General features: G+C 38.6%; 1 protein-coding gene across 4 annotated transcripts in view; it reads left to right on the top strand.

Annotated features, from left to right (window-relative positions):
• EXTL3 (exostosin like glycosyltransferase 3) overlaps positions 1-26,411 on the top strand; it is a 121,138-nt gene that overhangs the window by 80,015 nt on the left and 14,712 nt on the right. For all 4 annotated transcript variants that reach the window (XM_046656177.1, XM_046656176.1, XM_046656175.1 and 1 more), the window contains exons 3-5: positions 224-2,852; positions 15,318-15,445; positions 22,705-22,849. In XM_046656177.1, coding sequence (XP_046512133.1) covers positions 705-2,852; positions 15,318-15,445; positions 22,705-22,849 — 2,421 coding nt within the window. In that variant the 5' untranslated portion in view covers positions 224-704. The remainder of the gene's footprint in view (positions 1-223; positions 2,853-15,317; positions 15,446-22,704; positions 22,850-26,411) is intronic.

The following is a 26,411-nucleotide window of genomic DNA, read 5'->3' as shown; positions in this document are numbered from 1 at the left end:
TTTTTGGACACTTATCCTCATCCATTTCTTATTAACCACAAGTAAAATATCCATACCAAACAAAACCTACATTGAACTTAAAATATTCTGTGAGACACACATCAATGTTCCAACCATTGTTCCATCTTATAAGATTTAAGTTTTTTCTAGAAATGTACTGGGGGAGGGCAAAGTTGTGAAACATAATCTCTTCAAGACTGACATGGTTCTCTTTCTCTTGCAGGCCTGATTGTTGGCAATGACATCGTTAAGAGGCTGGCACTCATTTGTGTTCTAAATAGCTACTTTAGAACTGTGAATAGTAACTATGCATATTTGTTGGTCAGCAAAACCAAGGAACAAGAGCTATGGCAGTTGAAAAAGTCTGTCTAATTCCAGGGTATTTTTCCTGGGTGTCATCATCAGGGACCTCTTCCCTTTCATCTCATCAACAGTGTGGTACCTTTTATCGTTTAATAAAGATTAAGGATGTGTTCTTCGGTCAACAACCAGAACTCAAAATCTGCTGGAATAGAGTCAGAGACCATTTCAATTACAGCTGAGGAAAATGAAATTTCCATTCTATTTGGTGCCTTGTGCAGGGAGCACACTGACTCTTACGGAAACTTCTGAGTGAAAAGAGATTGAGTTTTGTCTAATTGAAACTCATGGTTATGGCGAGTGACCCAACGTGATCAGAGGGGGCAAGAGCCACAAAGGAACTCATGACGGGCTATACCATGTTGCGGAATGGGGGAGTGGGGAATGGAGGTCAAACCTGTATGTTACGGTGGTCCAACCGTATCCGACTCACGTGGCTCAGTTTTACACTCTTCATCATTCTGGTTTTCTTCCCCCTCATTGCTCACTATTATCTCACCACTCTGGATGAGGCTGATGAGGCAGGCAAGCGGATTTTTGGCCCACGGGCTGGTAATGAGCTATGCGAAGTAAAGCACGTGCTGGATCTTTGCCGAATCCGTGAGTCTGTAAGTGAAGAGCTCTTGCAGCTGGAAGCCAAGCGGCAAGAGCTCAACAGTGAAATTGCCAAGCTGAATCTGAAGATCGAAGCCTGTAAGAAGAGTATTGAGAATGCCAAGCAGGACCTGCTTCAGCTTAAGAATGTCATTAGCCAGACTGAGCATTCTTACAAAGAGCTGATGGCCCAAAATCAGCCCAAACTTTCTCTGCCCATCCGATTGCTCCCAGAGAAGGATGATGCTGGCCTTCCTCCCCCAAAGGTCCTGCGGGGTTGCCGGCTGCACAATTGTTTTGATTATTCTCGTTGCCCTCTCACCTCTGGTTTTCCAGTCTATGTTTATGACAGTGACCAGTTTGCCTTTGGCAGCTACCTGGATCCCTTGGTCAAGCAAGCTTTTCAGGCTACAGCACGAGCCAACGTTTATGTTACAGAAAATGCAGACATTGCCTGCCTTTATGTGATATTAGTGGGAGAAATGCAGGAGCCAGTAGTGCTGCGGCCTGCTGAACTTGAGAAGCAGTTGTATTCTCTACCATATTGGCGGACAGATGGACACAACCATGTTATCATTAATCTGTCACGGAAGTCAGATACACAGAATTTACTATATAATGTCAGCACAGGCCGTGCCATGGTGGCCCAGTCCACTTTCTATGCTGCCCAGTACAGACCTGGCTTTGACTTGGTAGTATCGCCACTAGTCCATGCCATGTCCGAGCCCAACTTCATGGAAATCCCACCACAGGTGCCAGTTAAGCGGAAATATCTCTTCACCTTTCAGGGTGAGAAGATTGAATCACTGAGATCCAGCCTTCAGGAGGCCCGCTCCTTTGAAGAAGAAATGGAGGGTGACCCTCCAGCTGACTATGACGATCGTATCATTGCTACCCTAAAGGCTGTACAAGATAGCAAGCTAGATCAGGTCCTGGTAGAATTTACCTGCAAAAACCAGCCAAAACCCAGTCTGCCTACTGAGTGGGCACTGTGTGGGGAGCGGGAGGACCGCTTAGAATTACTGAAGCTTTCTACCTTTGCCCTCATTATCACTCCTGGGGACCCTCACTTGGTTATTTCATCTGGGTGTGCAACACGGCTCTTTGAAGCCTTGGAAGTTGGTGCTGTCCCAGTTGTGCTGGGGGAGCAAGTACAGCTTCCTTACCAGGACATGCTGCAGTGGAATGAGGCAGCCTTGGTGGTGCCCAAGCCACGTGTTACAGAGGTTCACTTCCTGTTACGAAGTCTCTCAGATAGTGACCTACTGGCTATGAGGCGGCAAGGCCGATTTCTCTGGGAGACTTACTTCTCGACTGCTGACAGTATTTTTAATACTGTGCTGGCTATGATTAGGACTCGCATACAGATCCCAGCCGCTCCCATCCGGGAAGAGGCAGCAGCTGAGATCCCCCATCGTTCAGGCAAGGCGGCTGGAACTGATCCCAACATGGCTGACAATGGGGACCTGGACCTGGGGCCAGTAGAAACGGAGCCACCTTATGCCTCACCAAAATACCTCCGCAACTTTACTTTGACTGTCACTGACTTTTACCGCAGCTGGAACTCTGCTCCAGGGCCTTTCCATCTTTTCCCCCACACACCCTTTGACCCTGTGTTGCCCTCAGAGGCCAAATTCTTGGGTTCAGGGACTGGATTTCGGCCTATTGGTGGTGGAGCTGGGGGTTCTGGCAAGGAGTTTCAGGCAGCACTTGGAGGCAATGTTCCACGAGAACAGTTCACAGTAGTGATGTTGACTTATGAGCGGGAGGAAGTGCTTATGAACTCTTTAGAGAGATTGAATGGCCTCCCTTACCTGAATAAGGTGGTGGTGGTGTGGAATTCTCCCAAGCTACCATCAGAGGACCTTCTGTGGCCTGACATTGGCGTCCCCATCATGGTAATAGAAAAATGAGTTTTGTTGCATGAGATACTGTTTCACTCTGAATCCCTTTTCCATATATATATGTGTATGTGTATATGTACGCACATAGTTTTTTTTTAACCTATACAGATTCTTTCCCTATGAAGTTTCTGCTTGTTTCTTTTTCAGTTCTTTCAGGCTTTGCCACTTCCATCTCTGCTGCTTACTTCCTAAATCTTCTGAGACTCTCCAAAACTGAAAGTGATGCTGGCCCCAGAAAGTTTATAAAACCCCTTCAGTTACCCTATAGACTTCTTCTGTGTCATAATAAAGATGTTGATGGTGATAATGATGATGAAAAGCTAACATTTAAGAAGCACTTACAATCTAGACACTGTAATTTAGCATTTATAGAACTTATATCATTATTATGATTTTTTTTCTTTTTATATCTATGGAACCAGGCTTAAAGAGGTTACTTATTTTTTGTTTGCTTGTTTGTTTTGTTTTGAGGAAGATTGGCCCTGACCTAACATCTGTGTCTATCTTCCTCTATTTTATATGTGGGACACCTGCCACAGCATGGCTTGATAAGTGGTACATAGGTCCACACCCGGGATCTGAACTGGTGAACCCTGGGCCGCCAAAGAGGAGCACACAAACCTAACTGCTACGCCACTGGGCTGGCCCCAGAGAGGTTAATTATTTTGCCCAAGGTCATGATTAGTAATGGAGGAGCTGAGCTATACTATACCTGATTCTAGAGGCTGCAGTTTTAATCACCTCCCAAAGATTGAGGGAGACCTCTGTCATTCCTTTACCGGGATATCATAGAAGTCTTTTGGAACACTGAAGTCAGGGTTTGATATTTGGGAGTTGGAGATCCTGAACCTCTTTTTATAGTCTCTTGCAGGTTCTTTCTTGTTCTTTACTCCATCTGTCATGGTTAGGATGCTATATTTTCCAGGAAAAATAATAGCCAAATATGCAAGATAGGGCTTTAGTTCTGAATACTTTGTTTATCCACTTTCTGATCTAAATTTGGCAATCTATGAGATTACCCATTTCTCTTAAATATGAGGCCTTAGAGCAAGTCTTAAGCAAACTGCCAACCACTTACCCTGCAGCACAGGTACTTTACAGAAAAAGGTAGCAAAGAAGGGCAAGATCTGATGGGCCATGCGTTGCTTAAGAAAATTAGCATAGTTTTAAGGAAGAATTTTTCTGGAAGGGGAATACTTGGGCTAGACCAGTTTTAAACAAAATTATTTCATTGAGGAACTAATTCATGAGAAATATTTTCTGAGCAGCAGCATGGTATGATAGAAAAGTATGTGTTTGGGAGTGACGCAGACCTGTGAATAAATAGTCATTTTCTGATCTTTGATAAATTACTTAACTTCTTCGACTTCGGGATTAAAGAGAAGTCTAAGATAATACAAGTAAGGAATCTAGAAAGGTGCCCAATAGTTGATTCTTTCTTATCCCTTCATGTCAAAGGAGATGGAAGGCAGTGTAGATATTCTGCCTGTTACGGACAGCTTTCACACACTTCTCTGATAAAGGCTCTTGTATCTGCTACATAATTTCCCTTTGTGTCACAGCTCTTACTACTTACCTTCTCCTGTAAAAATCTTTGTTTTAAATTTTCTTTCTTATTACTGTTGCTAGTTGCTTATTACTGCTCTAATCTTTTCTTATATTTTATTTAGTTGAATTTGTAATCTGAAGCTATTCAAAGACTGTGTAGGGTTGCAAAAAATTTGATCTTAGAATTTATCTTGTATATTAAGAAAAGTGGGGAGATTTGTTTATAGACCTTCCCAATTTAAATTTCACTTTTTTTCTTTCTCAATTACAACTTTTTGAATGTCATTGAAATTGTTTTAAAAAGCATTTATTCTGTGAAAGGTAGATGCTGCTCAAATAGAATCATAAAGCAGCCTTTGTTTTCTGTTTTTCCTGAGTTTTCTTTGAATTTGGTAGGGATGTAGAGAAGCTGATGCCACCTTTATTAACAATAACTGAAATTCTTCAGAGAACTTACCAGAACTAATCCTTTCTTTTAACTCTGGTGGGAAATAAGTAGTCCTCTTTGATTACTGGGTAGCTCGTTGCAATAATACAATGCCTTGTTGGAAAATGCCAGAAACTTTCCAAATGGGAGGCCATTCTGAATAGCTTGCTCATATTAGTGATACAGGTTTTTTCTAGTTCTTCTGAAAAAGAGGAAACAGTTTCAAGCTGGAGAATTTCACTCCATTCTCTAAATATTTTGACTATGCTTTCTATTTATGCAGGTTTTTTGGGCAGCAGTTGAATTACGGACCTATTAGGCATAGAGCCAACATGCCCAGGTATCAGGCTTGAGAGAGACTGGCAGCTGTCTCCCCTGTGGAAAAATGGCAGCATTATGAGACATCTCAGAGTGGTTTTTCCACCTAGGATGCAGACTTACCCTATCCATTACATTATAGTTAACAGGTCTTTATAAAATTAGCAGGGGGAGGGTGGTTCCCAGGCAGTCTCTCAGATTCCAGTCCTTCAGGGAAAATGAAATCAGCATATTGGCTAAATGAATCAACCCAGGAACCTGCACGCCATTTCAGAAAATGCTGTGCGCTTTGTGCTTCTCTTATGCTCAGGTTCCCATCTAACCATAGGCATATATGCCACATATTTGTAAGCTGTGAAATCTGTTGAACCCTAAGTGTTTAAGTAGAGAGAGATTGTATTAGGAGTACCTACTGGGATATATGTATTAAAATTTCTCATTCTTTTCTACTATTTACATAACAAAGGGGAACTACGTCAGATCTGGCTTAGAGTAAATGTGATCTTCACTACCACCATTCTTGGACATTCCTTCCTCAAATGCTTTATGTAAAGAGAATTTCAGTTTAAATTGAATAGGGCCTGGGCAAGGTGACAGGACTCTGCCCAGAGATGGAACAAATGCCACCAGTTGAAGTGGATCTCTCATCTGAATGGTGTGGGACTGCTGAACAGAGGTGGTGATAGTGGGCAACTGCTGTCTGTCTGTTGCCTTTGTTTTTTTTTTACTTTTTATTAAGATTATGATAGTTTACAACCTTGTAAAATTTCAGTTGTATATTACTGTTTGTCAGTCATGTTGTACGTGCATCCCTTCAGCCTTTGTGCCCACCCCCCACTCCCCCTTTCCCCTGGTAACCACTAATCTGTTCTCTTTGTCTACATGTTTAACTTACACGTATGAGTGGAGTCATACAGAGATTGTCTGTCTGTTGCCTGTTTTGTAAACAGTTGAGTCAGATTCCTTAGCTCCTGAAGGGTAACAACAAAGAATATCTAATGGAAGTCAAATGTACAGTAGTATTGTGCCAAGGGATTTGAAGGCTGGTCTTTTGAAAAACTCCATTATACCTTGGGGACCCCCACTTTCATGCACTTTCAAGATGTTCCACTGCTTCCAGGCCTCCGTTGTTTCTGACGATATGTCAGTAGTTTTTCAAATTTTTGTTTCCGTGTATGTAAAGTGTTGTTTTTCTCTGGCTGCTTTCAAGAATTTTTCTTTATATTTGGTTTTCAGAAGTTTGGCTATGATATGTCTTGCGTTGGTTTTCTTTTGATTTATATTCTGATTATGGTTCACTAAGCTTTTTGAATCTATCAGTTTATGTTTTTCATCATATTTTTGGAAATTTTCATTGATTATTCAGATATTTTTTATGCCCCATTCTTTCCCTCCTCTACTTTGGGGACTCCAATATATGTGTCATACACTTTTTCATATTGTCCCACAGTTCTCAGTAGCTCTGTTCATTTTTTTTAAGTATTTTTTTATCTTCCTCAGTTTTGGTAATTTTTTTTGATCTGTCATCCAGTTCACTGACTTTTGTGTCTACTCTTAAGCTTATCCAGTCAATTTTAAATTTCAGATATTGTATTTTCCAGTTCCTCAATTTCCATGTTTTTTAAAATAATAGTTTCTGTTTCTCTGCTATTGCTGTCTTTATTTTTCCGTTCTGAGGATACTTTACTTCATTTAACATATGAAGTATGCTGGCTACTTTAGCATGGCCACTTTGTGCTGCTTTATGGTAGCTACTTTAACATCTTTGCTAATTCTAACATGTGGGTCATTTTGGGATTTGTTTTCATTGATTTTCCTTTTTCTTGAGGACTGGGTCATGTTTTTCTGGTTCTTTGTACATTAAACAATTTTGTATTAAACCCTACACATTGTGAGTGTTATGTTGTGAAGACTGGATTTTGTTTCATTTCTCTGAAAAGTGATATTTTAGTTTGAGCAGACAATTAATTTGGTTAGACTCAAACTGTAAGGTCTGTCTCTTGAATGGCAACTCAAATGGGAGTTCAGTCCTTTAATCTTCAGCTGGTCTGCTTAGAAACAGCACCAAGCATGCATGGCTTAGGGGTTGGTCAGAGACTGGGCAGTTTGTACACAGAACTTAGAGCTCCCTCTATCTGGCTGTCTCCTTTCTGGAATCTTCTTTCTTTCCTTGGGCTGTGGTTGCCCCATACTCTTTCCTCTTATGCTTCAGGCCAGAAAGACTTGGATGTTGCGTGCAAGTTTAAGCTCTCCTGCATGATACTGACTCTGGCCTACTCCCAGAATAAAAGCAACAGTGATTCTCCCCGTGTTGGTATTTCATTCCTAAATTTCAGCTCTGCTCCATAGTTTGTTGTGCCTTCAGGCAATTGCTTTTTTGGTATTTTTGTCTGGAGTTTATAGTTATCATCTACAGGAGTACTGGGTCTGGTAGGAGCTTATTCAGCCATCCTGGAGGCAGAAACCTCCAAGTGATCTCTTTTTGATACATAGTCCCACTTAAAATATTGGTTTGAGTTATTTACTTTACTCTGGCCAGTTAACACATCAAATAGAGTGTCCTTCTTGGAGCATTCTGTGGAAATGAGAACGTCAAAATCTGTTCTTTTGGAATTTTAGAACTTGGGCTGGTTATGAAAGGGATATCTTTCAGTTAACAGTGTAGTCTTGCTCACTCAACACATTGTGCATCTTCGCACTATAGACTCACTCATTTCTCAGATAGTCTTGTGACAGCTAGTCCCTCAATTCTTGACTTTTCTCTTCTCTATAAAGGGTATAGCTAATTTACACAGACTGCCTGAGAAGGCTTCTTTGAAGAGGTAACATTTGAGCAGAAGCTTGAATGAAGTGAGAGAATGGGCCATGTAAATTCTGGAGGACTGTACAGAGAACGGCAAGTGCAAGAAGCTTGTCCTGTTTAAGATCTGGCAAGAATACTCAGTGTATCTAGCATGGAGTAATTGAGGGGAGAGTTTGAAAGGAGGTTGGAGAAGGCAGAAGCTAGCACTTTAGGCCATGGTAAGGATTCTAGATTTTATTTTAAGTGTGTTAGGTTGCCATTGGAGAGTTTTCAGCAGGGAGTGATATGATACGTGTGTGACTCTGGGGAAAAGAGCAGAAACAGTTAAAAAGCTATTATACTAGCCTATGTGAGGAGTGTTCGTAGCTTGGACCAGGGCAGTAGTGGTGGAGATGCTGAATTCAGAGATAAGCATACCACACTCCCTAGAAGACTCCAGGTTCTCTGTGGAAGTGGCAAGGCCAGAATGCACCATTTTTTCCAAATGAAAACTAGAGAGATACAAGATTATTTTTCACTGCCCTTTTCCCTCCCTCCCAGCCCTTGATGTTAGAATTGAACAAGGAGAGTTCTGTTTTTGGAACTTAATGTCATGCCAGGGTAGTTATTTGAATACTGTTTCCCCAGCAGTCTAGTAAGGGAAAAAAGAAAGAAGACTGGAAGAGAAACTGGCTGTGTAGTAAACTCAGCGTCATTAATATTCGGGCTTGGGCCTCTGCCTATCAGGCTGTTAAAGGCTTTACTTGTGGCTGGACCTCAAGCAGGAGTAGAGATAATTCTAAAGCCTTATTCCTTAGAAAGTTGATACTCTTTATTTTTTATCTATGTTCACTCTACTTTTAAAAATATTACTTGAATTATCAGATGATAATTTCCTAAAATTGTGATTTCTGAGAGAAGCTAACAGGAAAAAACTTGTCCAGTTTCTCTAGGTCCAAGATTGTACAAAGTTTGGTAGACTTCACAGGGTATTAGTGTATCTGGGTGGGTTTTTTTTTAATTTGACATTATTTTACCTAATAACTTTGTGGCTATAACTATAGTTATCTTTTTCTCTGAGAATGGGCTGCATGGCAGTGAAGGAGAATTATGTGAAACAAAGCTATCAGAAATCAGAAATTAATAGCAAAAATTATAGATGTACAAAGGAATTGCTGAAAAGTGACATTGCATAAATGACTTACTAATTGCAGCAAATCAGTTCTTTAGGTAATGTCTCCCCCTCTTAGTTTATATGTACTCTTTTTACTAATTCAAAGTAAGGAATCTGAAACTGAGAGAATGACTAATTAATACCTAAATTAGAACATAAGTGTTAGGACTTTTGACCATAGTTGATTGTATATTTTTCTGTTTTATCAAATCAAAATCTAAATTTCTTGGAAAGGCACAGGTTATATATATATTTATATATAAATATTTACAAATTAAAATAGGACGAAGTTGTACTAATCTCATGTTATAATAATTGCTAACCATTTTGAGCGTTTTCTATGGGCTAGGTAGGCACTGTGTCATGCTCTTTACATGCATTCTCTCATTTGATGGTGAACCTCTAACCTATGCTATTTTGCCTTCAGTTTCACAAGGATCATTGGTAACTTTTTTTCTTATAAGTTAGAACAGACTTATCTTATAACCTAAAACATATTACTATTTTTTATACTGCATTAGACCCAAATTTAAAGTTATAAACAGAAAATCAATTCACTGTGTTACCTTCTTGTTCTATTCCCTTCATTCTTTTCATTTCCTGACTTTTTTGCCCCTACCACTTAGTGTTTATTGAATGAGTCTCTTGAAAAATCAAGAAGTTTAAATGTTCCTTCTGTTTCAGTTGTCCTCTCTTCTCTTGATCACCTCTCCACCCAATCACCTCAAGCTTTATTTCACGTGGTCCTCACAAGTATGTACACATGACTGTGTGCTTCCTTTTCGGCCTCATTTTCTTGATTCCCAAGCTCTATGATGGGTTACCTTTTTAAGTTAGAGGAAAGGGCAGGGTGGAGGATAAAAGGTAGTTGCTGTTTACCTTTATTGCCTGTATGAGGCTTGACATAAGGTTCATTCTCAGAAGTGGATTTGTTACAGAAGTGCCTTGTGCATGTGTGTATTGTTGGAGACTGCAGACTGTTGGGGATGGCTGGGCAAACGTTGATCTTAAAGAGAAAAAGGACAACATTATAAGTGTATTTAAATTGCTGAATTTAGTAAGTGGCATTATGTAGTTGTATGGCGCTTTATATTTTCCACATACATTTTCTAATTTTATACTTCTCAGGGATGTTCTACCTTTTTGTGTTCTCTATTCTTAGTCTACTTTGTGACTTGGTTTAATTCACTTAATCTCTTCATATCCTATTTTTCTTGCCTACCAACTTCAAAGACCTGCCTATGGCTAGTCATGAGCTGCTGAAAGATTCCATATTTAGGTAGTTCTTCCATTTGAATCCACATTCATTATTCTGCTTCACTTGAGCAACTATCTCTTACTAAATTGTTTCATTGTTTCTTGTTAATGGCAATAACTACTTACATTTCGATCCCTTAGATATTAAGAGATATTTGCGAACTATCAATTGGGAATCAAACTTATCATGATGGCTAGTTAAATATTTATGTTGTGAATTGATACTTTGCTGATTCATGTGGATTTGCTAGTTCTGCCTGGATTTAGAAGACAAATGCCTTGTTAACATACTAGAAGAAGTAGTAGTTCTTTTATCATTCATAAACTCCAGAATTCCTCTGGAACCAAGTTGAATGTTAACTGAAGTTGCTAATTAGTTTTTGATCATGCATACACTTGCATATATTTGCATATGGTAGCGTTTTAGGCCATGCCTGCTGTACTGTTCCACTGTGATGAGAAACCAGGTGCAATGAGAGAAAGTCAAGGCTTTTATGAATGATAAACAGATGAACTGAATGATGAACAGAAGAGTGAGTGAAGCATCATCAAGGAGCATTGTACGTGAAACAAGAAAAATGAATGTTTAGTGAGCTTTGCTCCTGACTTGATTGTTGTAGGTTGATGAATTTTTTCTATGGAAAATTAAATTAAATACTAAGAGGTTTCAGTGTATCAAATGTTTCTAATTTTAATATATGAACTTCTTGTCTTTTATTCCATATTCTGAAAATAGAATGGACAGGGCTAAATTAGATCCTGTTTCCTACTCATTGGTTTGTTCATTTATGAAACATTTGTTGAACATCTACTGTATGCCAGGCACTGTGCTCTACATTCTGGTCAGTGTCATATCAGTAATTAAAATCATTAACTTGAAAGTCAGTCCTCATGTTCACAAGTTATTAAGGTGTAATCATAAGGCATGAAAAAATGGCCAATGTTAAGGAAGGAGGGAGCCTGGTTTTAAACAAAACATAACAAAAATGAGAATATTTCCTAAAGATGACATACTACTTCTGGTTGACTCATTTCTTTCATGGTTGATCTCCTATTCTTCAGACTCTTAGAGGCCAGTGATGATCTGCATGTCTGCATTACAAATATTTGAGTCCTTTGGTCCTTCTGATTTTGGTGCCAGAATGGATCAACATTGGTTTGCTCAGCTTTTGTCTAGCCATTAAGCGCTATAGCTTTGAAGCAAACCAGTTAGAAGAAAGCTCCCTTCCCCCCCCCGTTTAATTTTATTTTTTATTTTAAAAATTTTAATTTTTTTTTTGAGGAAGGTTAGCCCTGAGCTAACATCTACTGCCAATCCTCCTCTTTTTGCTGAGGAAGACTGGCGCTGAGCTAACATCTGTGCCCATCTTCCTCCACTTTATATGTGGGATGCCTACCACAGCATGGCGTGCCAAGCAATGCCATGTCTGCACCTGGGATCCGAATCAGCGAACCCCAGGCTGCCAAAGCGGAACATGCACGCTTAACCGCTGTGCCACCAGGCCAACCCCCTCCCCCACCCCACTTAATTTTAGTTTGTATTTGCAAAATTTATAAGGACAGAAATCTCTTTTTGGTTATGAGGAAAAAGTCCTTGAATAACGAACTACATTTATTCTAAAGTTTGCTTTACTCTCTCCTGTGGTTGACTCTAAATCAGGTGTCTCAACAGTGGCACCAGTGACATTTTGGACTGGACACTTCTTTGTTGTAGGGGCTGTCCTGTGCATTGTTAGGATTGAGCAGCATCCCTGGACTCTGTCCACTGGATGCAAGTAGCTCACCCACCCCCCTAATTGTGACAACTGAAAATGTCCACAGACATTGTCAAATGTCCCTTGGGGGGCAAGATCACTCCTAATTGAGAGCTGCTGCTCTAAATTCTTCAGGCAGACTTACTGGCTACGGTTGTTTGTGAGCCAGCCACAGATAAGCTGTTGCAGTACTTGATGTTGTGTTTCTGTGAATCCTGCAAAACTTTTCTTTTATTCGGACGGCTGTTGCTTCAGTTCCCTAATCCTGAAAATCTTGCTGTCATCCTGAGAGGAGTTGTGCCAGGATGAGGAGAGGTAGTACGCACACTGTATTTCTGGAATCTCTAATAATTGTTCTTAATGGACTTGCCTCTTAATGGGCTTTTTAAACTTGCTCAAAAAACTGGATGTGAAATCTAGGCCAAAACACAGCTGATGTTCGGCCTTCAGCTCTGAGTCTTCCAAAGGACAAGTAGGTCCTTTTGATTTGATTTACTTTGTAAATTGTATCAAAAATTTCGGATAAGCTCTAGGTATCAAATCATGATCATTTTAGTTTTCCTCGTTTGTTATTTTTAGATTAAGCATTCAGTTGTTTATAGGATTAAGTTTGGCTAATAAACAACTTCAGTTTTTCCACACAACTTGGTGCTGTGTTGATTTAGCAAAGAGGTTGCCTACTTACGTTCACACCTCTTGTACGTGATGGAATTGGAATTTGAACTCAGGCTTGTCTGGTTGACTACAAATCCATGCTTTTTCCTCTGTTCTAGTGCTTCTCGAAATTCAGTGTCCATAGGAATCACCTGGGGATCTTGTGAGCGCGCAGGTTCTGACTTGGTAGGTTTGGGGTAGGCTTGCAGTTCTGCATTTGTAAGAGTCCCAGGTGAGGCCCTGGCTGCTGGTCTTGGGATCACACTTTGAGTACTAAAGCTCTGTGCTGTGATCCTGGATTACTAATTTTGCTGTAGATAATCCTGGTGATGAACCCACAAAATTGTTAATCTACAATAGAATATTCAAGACTTGGATTTTTCTATTATTTTTTTATTCATTGTAAGCTATGTGGATTTGCTACTAGATTGTAAGATGTGTGGATTCACTGCCAGAGTTGAAGGGCAGCTTTGTTCATCTGAACTGGCAGAGTTGCAGTTCTGTTTTAAGTGAATGCGAAGTGTGTTCAGAAAGTCAAATGAATGATCTGAGAGTAGTTTGTTGGGGGCATTTGACTGAACAGCTACTATCCCGTTGATTCTAAGGTGGACATTATTTTACATTTTAATATATTTGAAATTGGGTATGTCTTAAGATAGATGGCTTTTTGCCACTGCTGAGGTTGGCATTTGGCTTCTTCTGCTTCTGGCCACTCTCCTACTCCCTGGGGATGGAGTCCGCAGCTAGTATGGTGAGTACTTGGCTGTCTCCCCCTCCTTCCTTCTCTGTTTTCCCTGACCCAGGCCTGAGTGCCTTTGCTCTGTCACTGCTCAATCTGACGTTGGGAGACCTAGGCTACAAGCTCAGGGATTTTTGTACTGGTCAAACATGCTGCAGGGCAAGATGGATTTCTGTGTCTGTTGCTTGACTCTGACATCTCTTCTCTGTAGTAGCAAATCTGTTCCAGATCCTTCCTTGTCTTGACTTGGGAGGAACTCCTCTGGGGCTGAGGTGAAGTCTTTAAAAGCTCTTTAAGTAAACGTTCTAAGTGATAAACTATTTCTTATGCTCTTATTTGGCAGCATTTTTCTCTCTTGATGGTGTACACCATTTAATAATGCATTTTCTGTGGGGCTTTGGTTTGATTAGATTTATAAGTTTAATGTAAGTTTAGCAGAAAAAGACTGATTTGGAATTAGAAGGTACGAGTTAGAGTCTAGCTCTGCTGTTGCCAGTTGTCCGTGTATAAAGTGAGAGTTGGACCATATGATCTCCAAGGCTCTTCTAACTCTGAACTAATTGGATTCTTAGTGTGCTGGGATGAATTAATTGAGGTATGAGGATTCTGTTTCAGAACATAGAAGAAGTGATTAATTTTGACAAGGAGGGTAGTGAAAGGAGGCATCTGACCTGGGTCTCCAGGGGGAGAATAATTTTGGTAGAAGATTAGGAGAAAGACTTTTTTAAGAGGAAGAGGCAGTACTCATGAGTCATGGGAGTGAAACCATTCATAAACTTAGGCCCCGGATATAATTGCATTCATCATGCTAGGTAGAGGTCGTCCTCAGTACAACTAAAACGTTCTGTTGAAAGTGAGATGACCCTTCCTGGCTTTCTAAAAAGATGATTCCTCTAGAAGTTCTCTCTGTTTCTGGTTTTTGAGAATAAAATGATGGCTCCTTGTTAGTTGGATTAATTAGATATAGATACTATACAAATCAAATGAGCTATCAAAGTACCAAGTATGGTCACCCTGTTTATCTGAGCATTAGGGGGCAAGGTGAGTAACAAAGCTACTACCTACATTGTAGTAAACTATTCTTATCTGAGACATGGTTTAAATAAATATTTTTATTGTAATGTAGTTCTTTTTGGGCACTAATCTTTGTTTTATGAAGAAACTATTGCTTTGTGTATATGGGTCACTTTGGATAGAGATTCTTTGTCTTGGGATTTGTTGTGGACACAGAAGCTGTTGGTACTAAATTGGGTATACTTTGAAAGAAAAAGCTTTTATATGTGTAGTCAGTGCTGCAGGTAGGAATTGCAAAAGTGAAATAATTAACCTCAACTGGATGGACTACTTTTTTTTTTAATACCAAAAAAGGGCGTTAAAATTGGGAGTCAGAAGTGACCTAGACTCAAGGGATTTGCCGGTTTGGTTTTAACGTTTGCGAGCTGACTGGGGACCAGAGCTGCGACTCTCAGTTCTACTCTGCCACCTTGTGTTCTCCTGGGAAAGTTACTTTTAATTTCCCTAGACTGTGTTTATCACATATGTAAAATAATCCTCAGCGTTAGCTTCTTTCACAAGAAAATTAGTTAGCAAATGAATAAAGTTTAAAATGTGAAATCCTTATATATTTGCTGAATTATAAGGCAGTTTTTATTCCTGAAAGGCATGTGCTGGATTTTACAAGTGATATGTAACCAGGCAGAATTATTCAGTAAATTTAACTACAGTCTCCTTTGACCTAAAGGCAGTTTTGGTTTTGCGTTCTATAATGCAGCACTGATCGTTAGTGTTTCTCCTTCCTCCTTACAGGTGGTCCGTACTGAAAAGAACAGTTTGAACAATCGATTCTTACCCTGGAATGAAATTGAGACAGAGGCCATCCTGTCTATTGATGATGATGCTCACCTCCGCCATGATGAAATCATGTTTGGGTTTCGGTGAGGAGCTGATTTTCAATCAAGAAACAATTTAGTTTGCAAACGACAGAAAACCAACTGAAACCTGGATTAGGCAGCAAAATTAAATTACTATTCTTGGCTGATAGTAACCGAGAAATCCTGAGAGGTAGTAAGAGCTAACTTTTAAGATATAGCTGGATCCAGGGTCTTAGTTGATGTTGGAGAGCTCTGTTTCTCTTCATCTCTAGATTCTGCTTTCCTCTGTGTTGCCTTTGTGCTCATACAGGCTCTCCTCTGTGCCCGAGGAGATGGCATTCTGTGATTGGCTAGACTGGGGTTACCTGCCCCTGGAGCTGCGAGTAGATCACCCTCCAACCGCAGACCACTTGGACTGAGAGTGAAGGCAAGGGGTAGTTTCCTAAAGGAAACTTGAGGTTTTTGTGTTTAGAGGAATGGAGAATAACTCCCAGGCAATCAGAAGCAAAATGTTGCGGTGTGTTGGGGCAGTGGAACAGTACCAGAACCTTAGGGCCTGAAAGATTTGGAGAAAGATGGGGTTGGAAGCAAAGATCCAAGAGGAGAAGGAGTGGGAGGAGGAAGAGGTGGTTATGATGATGCTAATGCAGGACATTTGTTGAACCCATACTGTGTGCCTGACACTTGCTGAGCACTTTGGTTTGTCTCATTCAGCCTCGTAAAATGTGATGATGTAAATTGTATATAGGAGTAAATTGAGATCCAAGAGAACAAAACCATGAAGCTGGAAAGTAGCTGGCAGAGCTGGAATTCAAATGCAGGTTTGCATGATCTAAAACTTCCACTCAACCTCTAAACTATACTCTTTTCCTGAATCTTAGTATTTCTTAGTTGGAGCTTAAATATCTCAGTCGAGAGAACATTATAGATAAGAGAATCGAGAACATCAGGGCTACTCAAAGTGTGTGATGGGCTGGTATGCTAGCCCATGGGCAGTTTGTTATCTGTCCACAGTGAGGTAATTACAAAAATTGAAAGTAAGCATTTAGCAGCTTTTAAAGCAATTTGACATTTACTGTGACATCCAAGTGTGTGATCATTTTTCTTGCAGTTCATTTTTTGATGCAATTCTTGCAATTCATTCATTCATACATCTTGCACTTCACTCGTTTAAGTGGTATACTTCAACCATATTCAACGGTTTTTAGTATATTTACAGTTGTACAGCTATCACCACAATCTATTTTAGAAATTTTCATTACCACCAAAGGAAACCCTGTCCCCATTAGCAGTCACTCCCCATTTCCCTACAACCCCTCCAAGCTCTAGGCAATCATTAATCTACTTTGTGTCTCTATAAATTTGCCTATTGTGGACATTTCATATAAAATTTGTATCATATGTGCCCTTTTGTAACTGATTTCTTTCGCTTAACATAGTGTTTTTAAGGTTCATTCATCTTGTAGCAAGTGTCAGTACTTGATCCATTTCGTATGGATATACACATTTTGTTTATCCATTTATCCATTGATGGACATTTGGGTCATTTCTACTTCTTGGCTATTGTGAATAATGATGCTATGAGCATTCATGTACAAGTTTTTGTATGAACATTTTCTTTCTCTTGGATATATACCTTGGAGTGGAATTGTTGGATCATATGGTAACTCTTTGTTTAACATTTTGAGGAGTGGCTAGACTGTTTTCCAAGGTGGCTGCACCATTTTATAGTGTCACCAGCAGTGTCTAAGGGTTCCAGTTTCTCCACATCCTGTCAATACTTATTTTCTGTTTTTTTTAATAGCCATCCTACTCTATGTGAAGTGTTATTTCAATATAGTTTTGATTTGCATTTCCCTAATGACTAATGATGTTGAGCATCTTTTCATGTACTTAGTGATCATTTGTATGTCTTCTTTGGAGAAATGTTTATTTAAGTCCTTTGACCATTGTTATTTGGGTTATTTGTCTTTTTATTATTGAGTTCTAGGAGTTCTTTATATATTCCAGATAGAAGTCCCTTATCAGAGATTTGATTTGCAAGTATTTTCTCCCATTCTGTGGGTTGTCTTTTAACTTTGTTGATGATATCCTTTGAAACACAAAAGTTTTTCATTTTGATGAAGTCCAATTTATATATATTTTCTTTGCTTACTTGTGCTTTTGGTATCATATTCAAGAAACCATGCAATTCATTTTTATTGTATTTTACAAAAAGATTAATCCACAATAAATTGGGGGAAAATTAGTTCTTTACCACAGATAGTTTGAGAAGCACTAGATTTCCTTGGAGATCTTGTTCGAATTAAGTATGGATCCAGGATGGAGAACTCTTTTTCTCTGTGCTTTTGTTCCATTCACTGAAAGCCTGACGTGTCCTGCCTAGCTTTCAAGCTTACTTTGGTTTATGTTGATAAGTGGAGAGGCTCAGATGAAAGGAGCAGCAATTTTATTGCTGCATTTGTCTTAAATCCATCTATAAAGAAATGATTTGATCTATTCCTGACAAATTAGAACATCTGTTTTTCCTCTCTCCCACCCAACCTCTCACATTTTCTTTGACGTCCTCCTACTATATTATTGAGGCAAGAGTCTGTTGTTAGCTGTGATAAAAATCTTGCTGAACTGGAATATCTTCCTTTTTTGTACATGATAATAAATAGCCAGCTCCCTCTACTTATTTTTATGAAAGGAAGAAAGCCATGTGATGATTCCAGAAATGATCTTTTGCCATTACAGTTGTCATTGTTTATAGTTATGGGGGACCCTGGGCAGGAGGCGGTGTATTTCTGATACAGCATGATGCAGTCTAGAGCATGCTAAAGGCCTGGAAGCTGTGCCCAGAGTCATGGGATGATAACGGGAGAATTGCCGATCACCTCTAGATCCCCAAGAATGATTTAGATGAGGGGTCTTGCTTTAATGAGTTTGAAGCTTATTAAGATACTTGGCATTTGCTGTCTTTTATGGCTCTTGATTTAGGAAGACTTGACCTTTCCATTTGTCAACAGATTTCCAAGTGGTGAAGGAATAATGGGAAGGCTTTTAAAATCTCTCTTAACAGTCATTGGAAATTTGAGGTTTAGCTTCTGGTTATGGAACTGGCGCATTATCTCTGGCTGCACATCCTAACCTTTTATGGCCCTCATTTCTCATTTGTTTGGGCATCCTTTGCTCTAAAAGCCTTCTCTCATTAATCTCCTCAATTTGTTTATTTCACCTGAGTGGGAATGAAACAGACTTAGTTTCAAAAGGAAAGGGCAGATATAACAAGATTCCTCCCTGTGGCAAAGGATAACATGGATCTTGGCTAACTTCAGCTGATGCAGCAAAGAAAGAGGCAGATATATTCTTAAGGGACTGATAAAGAGGACCTAAGAGAATTGAAAACATATGTGCATACGGAAAGCAGTGCATGAATGTTTATAGCAGCATTATTTATAATAGTCAACAAGTATAAACAACTGAAAACGATAAATATATAATTCTACTTAATGAGCTATCAAGAGTGTCAAATTCATAGAGATGGAAGGTAGAGTGGTGGTTACCAGGGGCGGGAGGAAGGCAGGAATGGGGAGTTAGTGGTTAATGGGTACAGATTTTCAGTTTGGGAAGATGAAACAGTTCTGGAGATGAATGGTGGTAATGGTTGCACAACAATGTAAATGTACTTGTTGCCACTGAACTGTACACTTAAAAATGGTTAAAATTGTAATTTTTTTTTTTGAGGAAGATCAGCCCTGAGCTAACTTCTGCCACCAATTTTCCTCTTTTTGCTGAGGAAGAGTGGCCCTGAGCTAACATCTGTGCCCGTCTTCCTCTACTTTGTATGTGGGACGCCTGCTACAGCATGGCTTGACAAGCAGTGCATAGGCTGCACCCTGGATCCAAACTGGTGAACCCTGGGCCGCCAAAGCAGAACGTGCGAACTTAACCTCTAGTGCCACCCGGCTGGCCCCTAAAATTGTAAATTTTGTTACATATATTTTGCCACACACACACAAATCAGTTATCAAAGAAATAAAAAGTGTGAACAACCCAAATGTCCATCAACTGATGAATGGATAGACAAAATGTGATCTATCTATACAATGGAATATTATTTGGCAATAAAAGGAATGTAGTAGTGATACATGCTACAACATGGATGAACCTTGAAAATGGGCTAAGTGAAAGAATCCAGTCACAAAATCCACATATCGTATGAATTTCTTTATGTGAAATGTCCACAATAGGCAAATCCATGCAGACAGAAAGTAGATTAGTGGTTGTCATGGGCTGGGGAGAGAGGGGAATGGGGAACGACTATTAACGGCTATGGGGTTTCCTTTGAGGTGATGAAAATGTTCTGAAATTAGGTAGTGGTAATGGTTGCACAGCTCTATGAATACACTAAAATTCAATGAATAGTACATTTTTAAATGAGTGAATTTTATGCTATGTGACTTATATCCCAAACTTTATTTTGAAAAAAGAAAAGGAGATAGTGTAAGTTTAAGAGGAGGTGTGGGATTGTGGACTGGAAGGTGGGTTTCTTGTCCTGTATCCTTTTTTTGGTCTGTTATTATGTCTGTTATCTTAGACCAGAACTTTTGAATGCCACCACTGGATCTGATGTTGATCTGTTTTTCTACACTTCATGGCTCTGCTTTATGAGTTTTCCTTTTCAAAGGGAGCTAAGAAATACCTTTTTCCTTTACCATGGTTTGGTGTAGGTTCCTTAATATTTTATTTTGGAGAGGAGGAAAATGCTTACATATTGTTGTAATTTAAGAAACATGGGATTTGGAAAAGAAACTTGTTTTAGATAGGGAGCAAATTCTCACTTTATATTTTTTATACATTCTTTGATTATTAGTTGATTTTACACTTTGTTTTCCTATTGTGTTTCAAATCCTCTGCTTCTTAACAAACCAGAGGAAAAAACATGGAAGTATAATCAACAAGGATAGGAATGTCTCTTTGTATGATAAAGTCCATATTACTTTAATGTACTGTAATATTTTCAATATTTACTGATCTTTATTCAAAACCATTCTGCCTAAGTTTTGCAGATCAGAAAATCAGTTTAAAATTAAACATGAATAGTAACATGACCTTTTGCTTCATTCAGGTAACTCATTAAAAAATTGTTTTGAGTTGCACAGACTTGCACAAAAATATGTCATCTTTATTTAAAATACATAGTATTTGGGCTGTCAATAGTTTTTTTATTTTTATTTTTTTATTTAACTGACTCTGCTAATGTGGAAATGATGTGGTAAATGATGTGCCAAAGTTCATACCGTGAGAAGGTTGAACTGATGCACTTATTTCAAAGGTAATAGTATTTAAATTTGAAATGTTAACAGAAGACTATTACTCATGATTCAAATTCTTCAGTGGAATAGTGTCTTGATTTCGTTAGTTTTAAATTTGTCTTTAGTTGTTTGCGAAGTTGAAATTATCCAGTGAATTTTCTTTGTTTTTAAGTTTGAGCTATAAAATTACCTTTGGAACTTTTTTCCTAACATAATGTGTAGGTAATTAGAACATTAACACGTTTAAAGAATAATTCATTAAAGTTAAGGTATGCCAAAGCATGATCTATGATACGGCACATAGGTTAAAAATATTTATTGCAGCGTAAGTTGGAATATAATGTTAAGGAACTGATTATGTGCCACACTTTTATATGTAAATTGGTAGCATTGTTTATAATTGATATTTTTAAATGCCTAACTTTCAAATATCCATTGAAACCCTACTATCTAAAACTCTTGATGCATCGTCCCAAGAATTTATTTAAGCCTTTCTGTAAGTTGAGTTTATCTTGTATCTGTGCTTCCACATTGATTTTCTTCCTTATTATTTAGTAGATAATTAACACCCATCAACCAGTCGACCATCTCTTAGTTGACAACCTTTAACAAATTAGATATGTTACCTTTTGATATCATGTAGCAAATGAGACTCTGCCTTATATTGACTTAATCAGGCAGATCAGATAACTGCAATACTCAGTTTCTCATTCTTTCTTCTGCTATTTCAGGACTAGTAGGAGCAATAGGCATTTGAAGAGAGAGTATTTTCAGGAGTAGTGATATAAAAATTGGATAGGCCAGTGGTATTTATTATCAATTCTTAACATCTTGTAAGTGTCAGATATATTATGGAAACATCTTAGACCTTTTTAGTTTAGTAATTTGGAGTCAATTTTAGGAGATCAATTAGGATAGAAGTAGGGATTTGGGTGGGAAGTATCAGAAAGCCCATCTAGAAGACTTATGTTGTGATAGAAGTTGTGGTTTCTCATCTATTGGACTAGAGTTGTTGCTTTCAAACTTAATAGGAGAGGAACTCTTTTGAAGTGAAATCTTATGTGTTTTACAAATTAAAGTTCCATGTAAGTGATGAGAGAGTTTCTCAGGCAGTTTGAATCTCCATTTGGGGGTGAGGTGGGGTGGGGAAGTGATGGTTCATTGTTTACGGACCTCCTGAAGTACTTCTTCAGGGCTGTAGGGTTCGTGGAGCATAAGTGCTGTCAGCTCTGTGACTTTAGCCTGTGAAGCTGGGTAACTGATTTTATTTGTTCTACCTTACTTATAAATTTGGGGATGATATGAAAGTTTACTCTGGTGACACATTAAATTCTCAGTTTGTTTTTTGAATTTATGAAATCTTCAATTTGTATGTGGTCCTGCAGACCCATTCTTTTCATGGTGCAGGTTTATCCCTCAGCTCTGTGCAGATCAGGAGTTAAGTCTGCTGTACTCCAGGTGACAGTCTTCTGTGTTGAGACCAGTGGTCTCTAAGCTTTTTTTGATGGTGTACCTCTCAGTAAAAGAAAAGTATGCAACATACATAAATTATATCCAAGTCCCACTGTACTAATATATCACGCTTACTAAAAACAAAACTTTTTAAAAGAAATTAAGATTAAAAGTAAATAGAAATAAAAATTGATATCTTCCTCCTGCTTCTTAGCAGATTGCTGTGCATACCCCACTTTGGAGACCCCTGACTTAGCTCCTTCCCATGTTACTCCAGGTTGTTCTTTCTGTAAGGGCTGGAGAGATGCAGCTGCCAGAAATTAGAGGAGCAATAAGCAGGGGCTTATTGAGGAACCTATATGTGACACTGTTTATTTGTTTTTATCCTGTGTGCGTTGTAATGGATTTTGTATTTAAAATTAAAAAAAGGAAAATGAAGTAACAGCCCAAGGGCCAGAGCCTGCAAGCTAGAGGCAATAATTAATTTAAACATTTAAATAATAAATTTAAACATTTCTGCTAATCTTTGAGCTTTGTACTCAAATGTGTGCATATACATGTGTTTTTGAGGGTGTGGAGAGAAGCACGGGACCGCATTGTGGGTTTCCCTGGCCGTTACCATGCATGGGACATCCCTCATCAGTCCTGGCTCTACAACTCCAACTACTCCTGTGAGCTGTCCATGGTGCTGACAGGTGCTGCCTTCTTTCACAAGGTAAGAAAAAGCTTGCTAAGAATGGCATGAACTTGGTAAGAGTTAAGCTTTGTGTGGTAGTGAAATGCTGTCCTAAAGTTAGCTCTGCTAATGCTTTTTATATGTTCCTGCTATGCCAGAAGTAAGTTATTTCTGTTTTTAAAGATAGTAATCATGATGCTTAGAGCAACTCTAGAATAAAAAATCAGGATGAGGAGGCTGCCTGTACAATTGCACCTAGGCCATTAGAAAAATCCGTTCATCTTTCTGGACATTGGCTTTCCCTCTGTAAAACTGAGAGCACTGGGCTAAAATACCATCTGGTTTCAACATTCTCATCCCATATGTAGCCTGGCCAACAGAAGGCTGAACCTGGCATTCTTCTGACTGAGGCTAACCACCACTATCCCAAGCCCCACCATATCTATTGTAGTTCTTCAAGTTCTGTTTGATTCCTTAGAGCTTGTAACTTTCACCATGCCTGACATCTCAATTGTCATTGAATATCCAAAATGCAAACCCCTCCCGTTGTTGCTCCTTTCATGTTATTGCTAAGCTCTTCTGTTTTTTTGCTTCTGACTCATCTTCCCTTTATAGCTCGTCTGTTCTATAAAGTAGCAACTGGCCACATGTAGCTGTTGAGTACTTGAAAGATGACTGGTCAGTATTGAGATGTGCTGTAAGTGTGAAGTACACACCAGGTTTTGAAAACATAGCACGAAAGAAAGAATGTAAACTATCTCAACTTTTTTTAGTGATTGTATGCTATAATGCAATTATTTTGGATACACTGGGTTAAATAAAATATATTACTAATTAACTTTACTGTTTCTTTTTACTTTTTAAAAATGTGGCTACTAGAAAACTTAAAATGACGTGTGTGACTCACATTATATTTTCATTGGGTAGTGCCTTCCCTCCCAAGTCCTTCCTCTGGGCTCTGAAGAACCCCTAATCCCTATTCTGAGATGGCCAAATTGCCTACACCCCCTGCTTCACAAAAGACCTCCTCTATCTCCTTGACATGATTGAAACCTGACTTTCTCTGAGCACCATGCTTCCCTTTAGCTTGTTTCTGTATTTCTTCCAGGGACAATGATTGAGGCTACTAATTTTCCCAGATTTATACTTTGGATCAGGGAAGATGTAGAGAACCATTTTCATTGCTTACCAATGACATGTCTAGACATTTACTTCTCAACTTCTCAATTACTTCTCAACTGTCAGATAAAATCTCATTTGAGGCTCCTGCCATCTGTCTTGTTGCTGCCATCTGTCACCTTCTAATCATTCCCTCATGGTAATCAAAGACCTTGGCACCTGGCCCCTCTTCCTGATCTCCACTGTAGGCCTTTTGTCTTTCCAGGCGACTTCATTACCCTCGTGGAAGACCCCTTCACCACACTGTCTTTCCCCTTAATGTTGAAACACCCAGGCTTCCAGCTTCCATCTAGTGCTCTTCTTTGTGTTTTCCCTAGACGTTCTCTCACACTCTCAAGATCTTGTGGCTTTTCTTTGCACCTACAAGCTGGTGATTTCTGTATCTCTATTCCAGCGTAGGTGTTTCCCTGAAATCTGTACTCGATGTGTATTTAATTGTTTTCAGGACATCCTCTGTATGTCCCTCAGATACTTCAAACTGAACTTTTCCCCTAAAAGCCCATCATCTCTCCCCCAACTCCCTCAAATCTCTTGTCCCTCATATATTCCATATCTTAGACGGTGGCGTTTGTAAGTGACCTCAAATAGAACCTTGAAAGTCATCTTACTAGGGACATTTTGAACCAGCCTAAGAAGTCATTAAACCGTCAGCATTTTTTTTGCCTTTTTGAAACTTAATGTGTGAGACTGGTATACTCATCCCATTCTTGACCCTTGCCCTTGTGCTTATTTTCCAAACTTGAGTGGGCGTTGGCTGGGGTAGGGATTGCAAGTAGAATTAGAGAGCATCTGGCTAAGCAACATACCTAACTAGGAGCCATTTATTTTCACACTGCTTCTCTGAGAAAGAGCCACTGATTTTAGCAGTGTCTCTTCACACCTTGAGACTTTACTTGTCTTCTGAAAAGTCTGCCTTCTCAAATTCTCTGATTGTTTTTTAAAAGTTACAATAGTCAGATCTCTTTCCTTTCAAGTAGTGAATAATTTAATTTACTTAATAAAACTTAGATTTTTTCTGTTTGAAAATCTAGAGCAAAGGTTACAAACTAGCAGCTCTCAAGCCCTCTGTGGCTTACAGAAATGTGTGTTTAGCCTCCCAGTGCTATCTAGTACACTGCCAGGTTTTAAAAATCAGAGGATTTTACAAAAAGATCTGGACCTCAATGAAAACAAAGATCAGGTTGTCCTGGGGCAGCATTCCTGCCTAGTACCAACTGGCTGGAGCTGCGCAGCCACTGCTCCCTGTAGATGGGCATGTGTGCGCTTATTGGTCCGACGACTATTTTTTATGCTCATTCCTTTAAAATGTCACTTTTTTATTTACCTACTTGTTTGGTCCTTGAAAACAATTAAGTTGGTCATCCCTAATCTAGAGCAGTCAAGGTTTTTGATTATAACTGCCTATAAATAAAAATTTTTGAACCTATATCTCACAAATATTTATATTTACTTATAGATCATATATATGTGTGTACTAATGTATGTATAGGAATTTTTATAAGGTTGAGATAAAAATGAAATAAAGTTTGAAAATAATATTCTCATTAAACTTACATTTTAGTGAAAGCAATATGATTGAATATACTTTACTGTTTTTAAAATCTTGATTTGACACTGAGTTATGGCAAGTCAGGTCAATTTCTAAATTAAGCATATTTATAATACTTGGTTCTAATCACTGTCCTTGGAAGAAATGCCTTATTGCTGTGCTTACTGTGCCATGTTACTCATCCACCAGTTTGGTAACATTTTGTTGCAGTTGGATTAGAATTTTCATCTTCTATGATGCCATTCAATTTTTTTAGCAAACTAATGAGAAGGTGTTACATTTTCATGTTTTAGAGTAGGTTCTAAATTCATTGAAACTTTTCATTTAGAAGAATTTTAAACAGATTTTTCTGTTTTTAAAAATGTATAGATATGAAAGTTTTTATGGATTTTCATAAATGATTTTGGCATCAAAATCACAAAGTGGTGGAAATACTTCTGAAAATTTGTTTTCATAATGCTTTCTCTATATTTTTTAAAGGCTGTTCTTCCTTCTTGTTATGGTATTTTTCCCTTGATGAAGATATGGATTATATTTAATTAATAAATATATTCTCATTAGCATACTGATGATAGCCACTGACCATTTAAAGAGTCAACAAACTTTAATCACCTTTTTGTAAAAGAAAAAACATATAATTCATCTTTTAAGTTCACTATCTCTTAAGTACTTTGCCACAAGATAACCAGCGAACCACTGTGTGCTATAAAAATTCTATGATTATTATTTTACTACATAGATTCTACTATTTAAGGTAATAAAATATATAAGTCATTTTTATTGGGCACCTCACCTCTTCTCTTCATTCATCAGCTGCATATTGCAACACATCCCAGTTAACGTGTGTCCTGTTTTATAGCATTTGCCTATTTC

Source organism: Equus quagga, chromosome 3 (genome assembly GCF_021613505.1).
Source record: "Equus quagga isolate Etosha38 chromosome 3, UCLA_HA_Equagga_1.0, whole genome shotgun sequence".
Lineage (NCBI taxonomy): Eukaryota > Metazoa > Chordata > Mammalia > Perissodactyla > Equidae > Equus > Equus quagga.
Note: the sequence above shows the minus strand (reverse complement) of the source record. Positions and strands in the feature narration are given on the sequence as shown.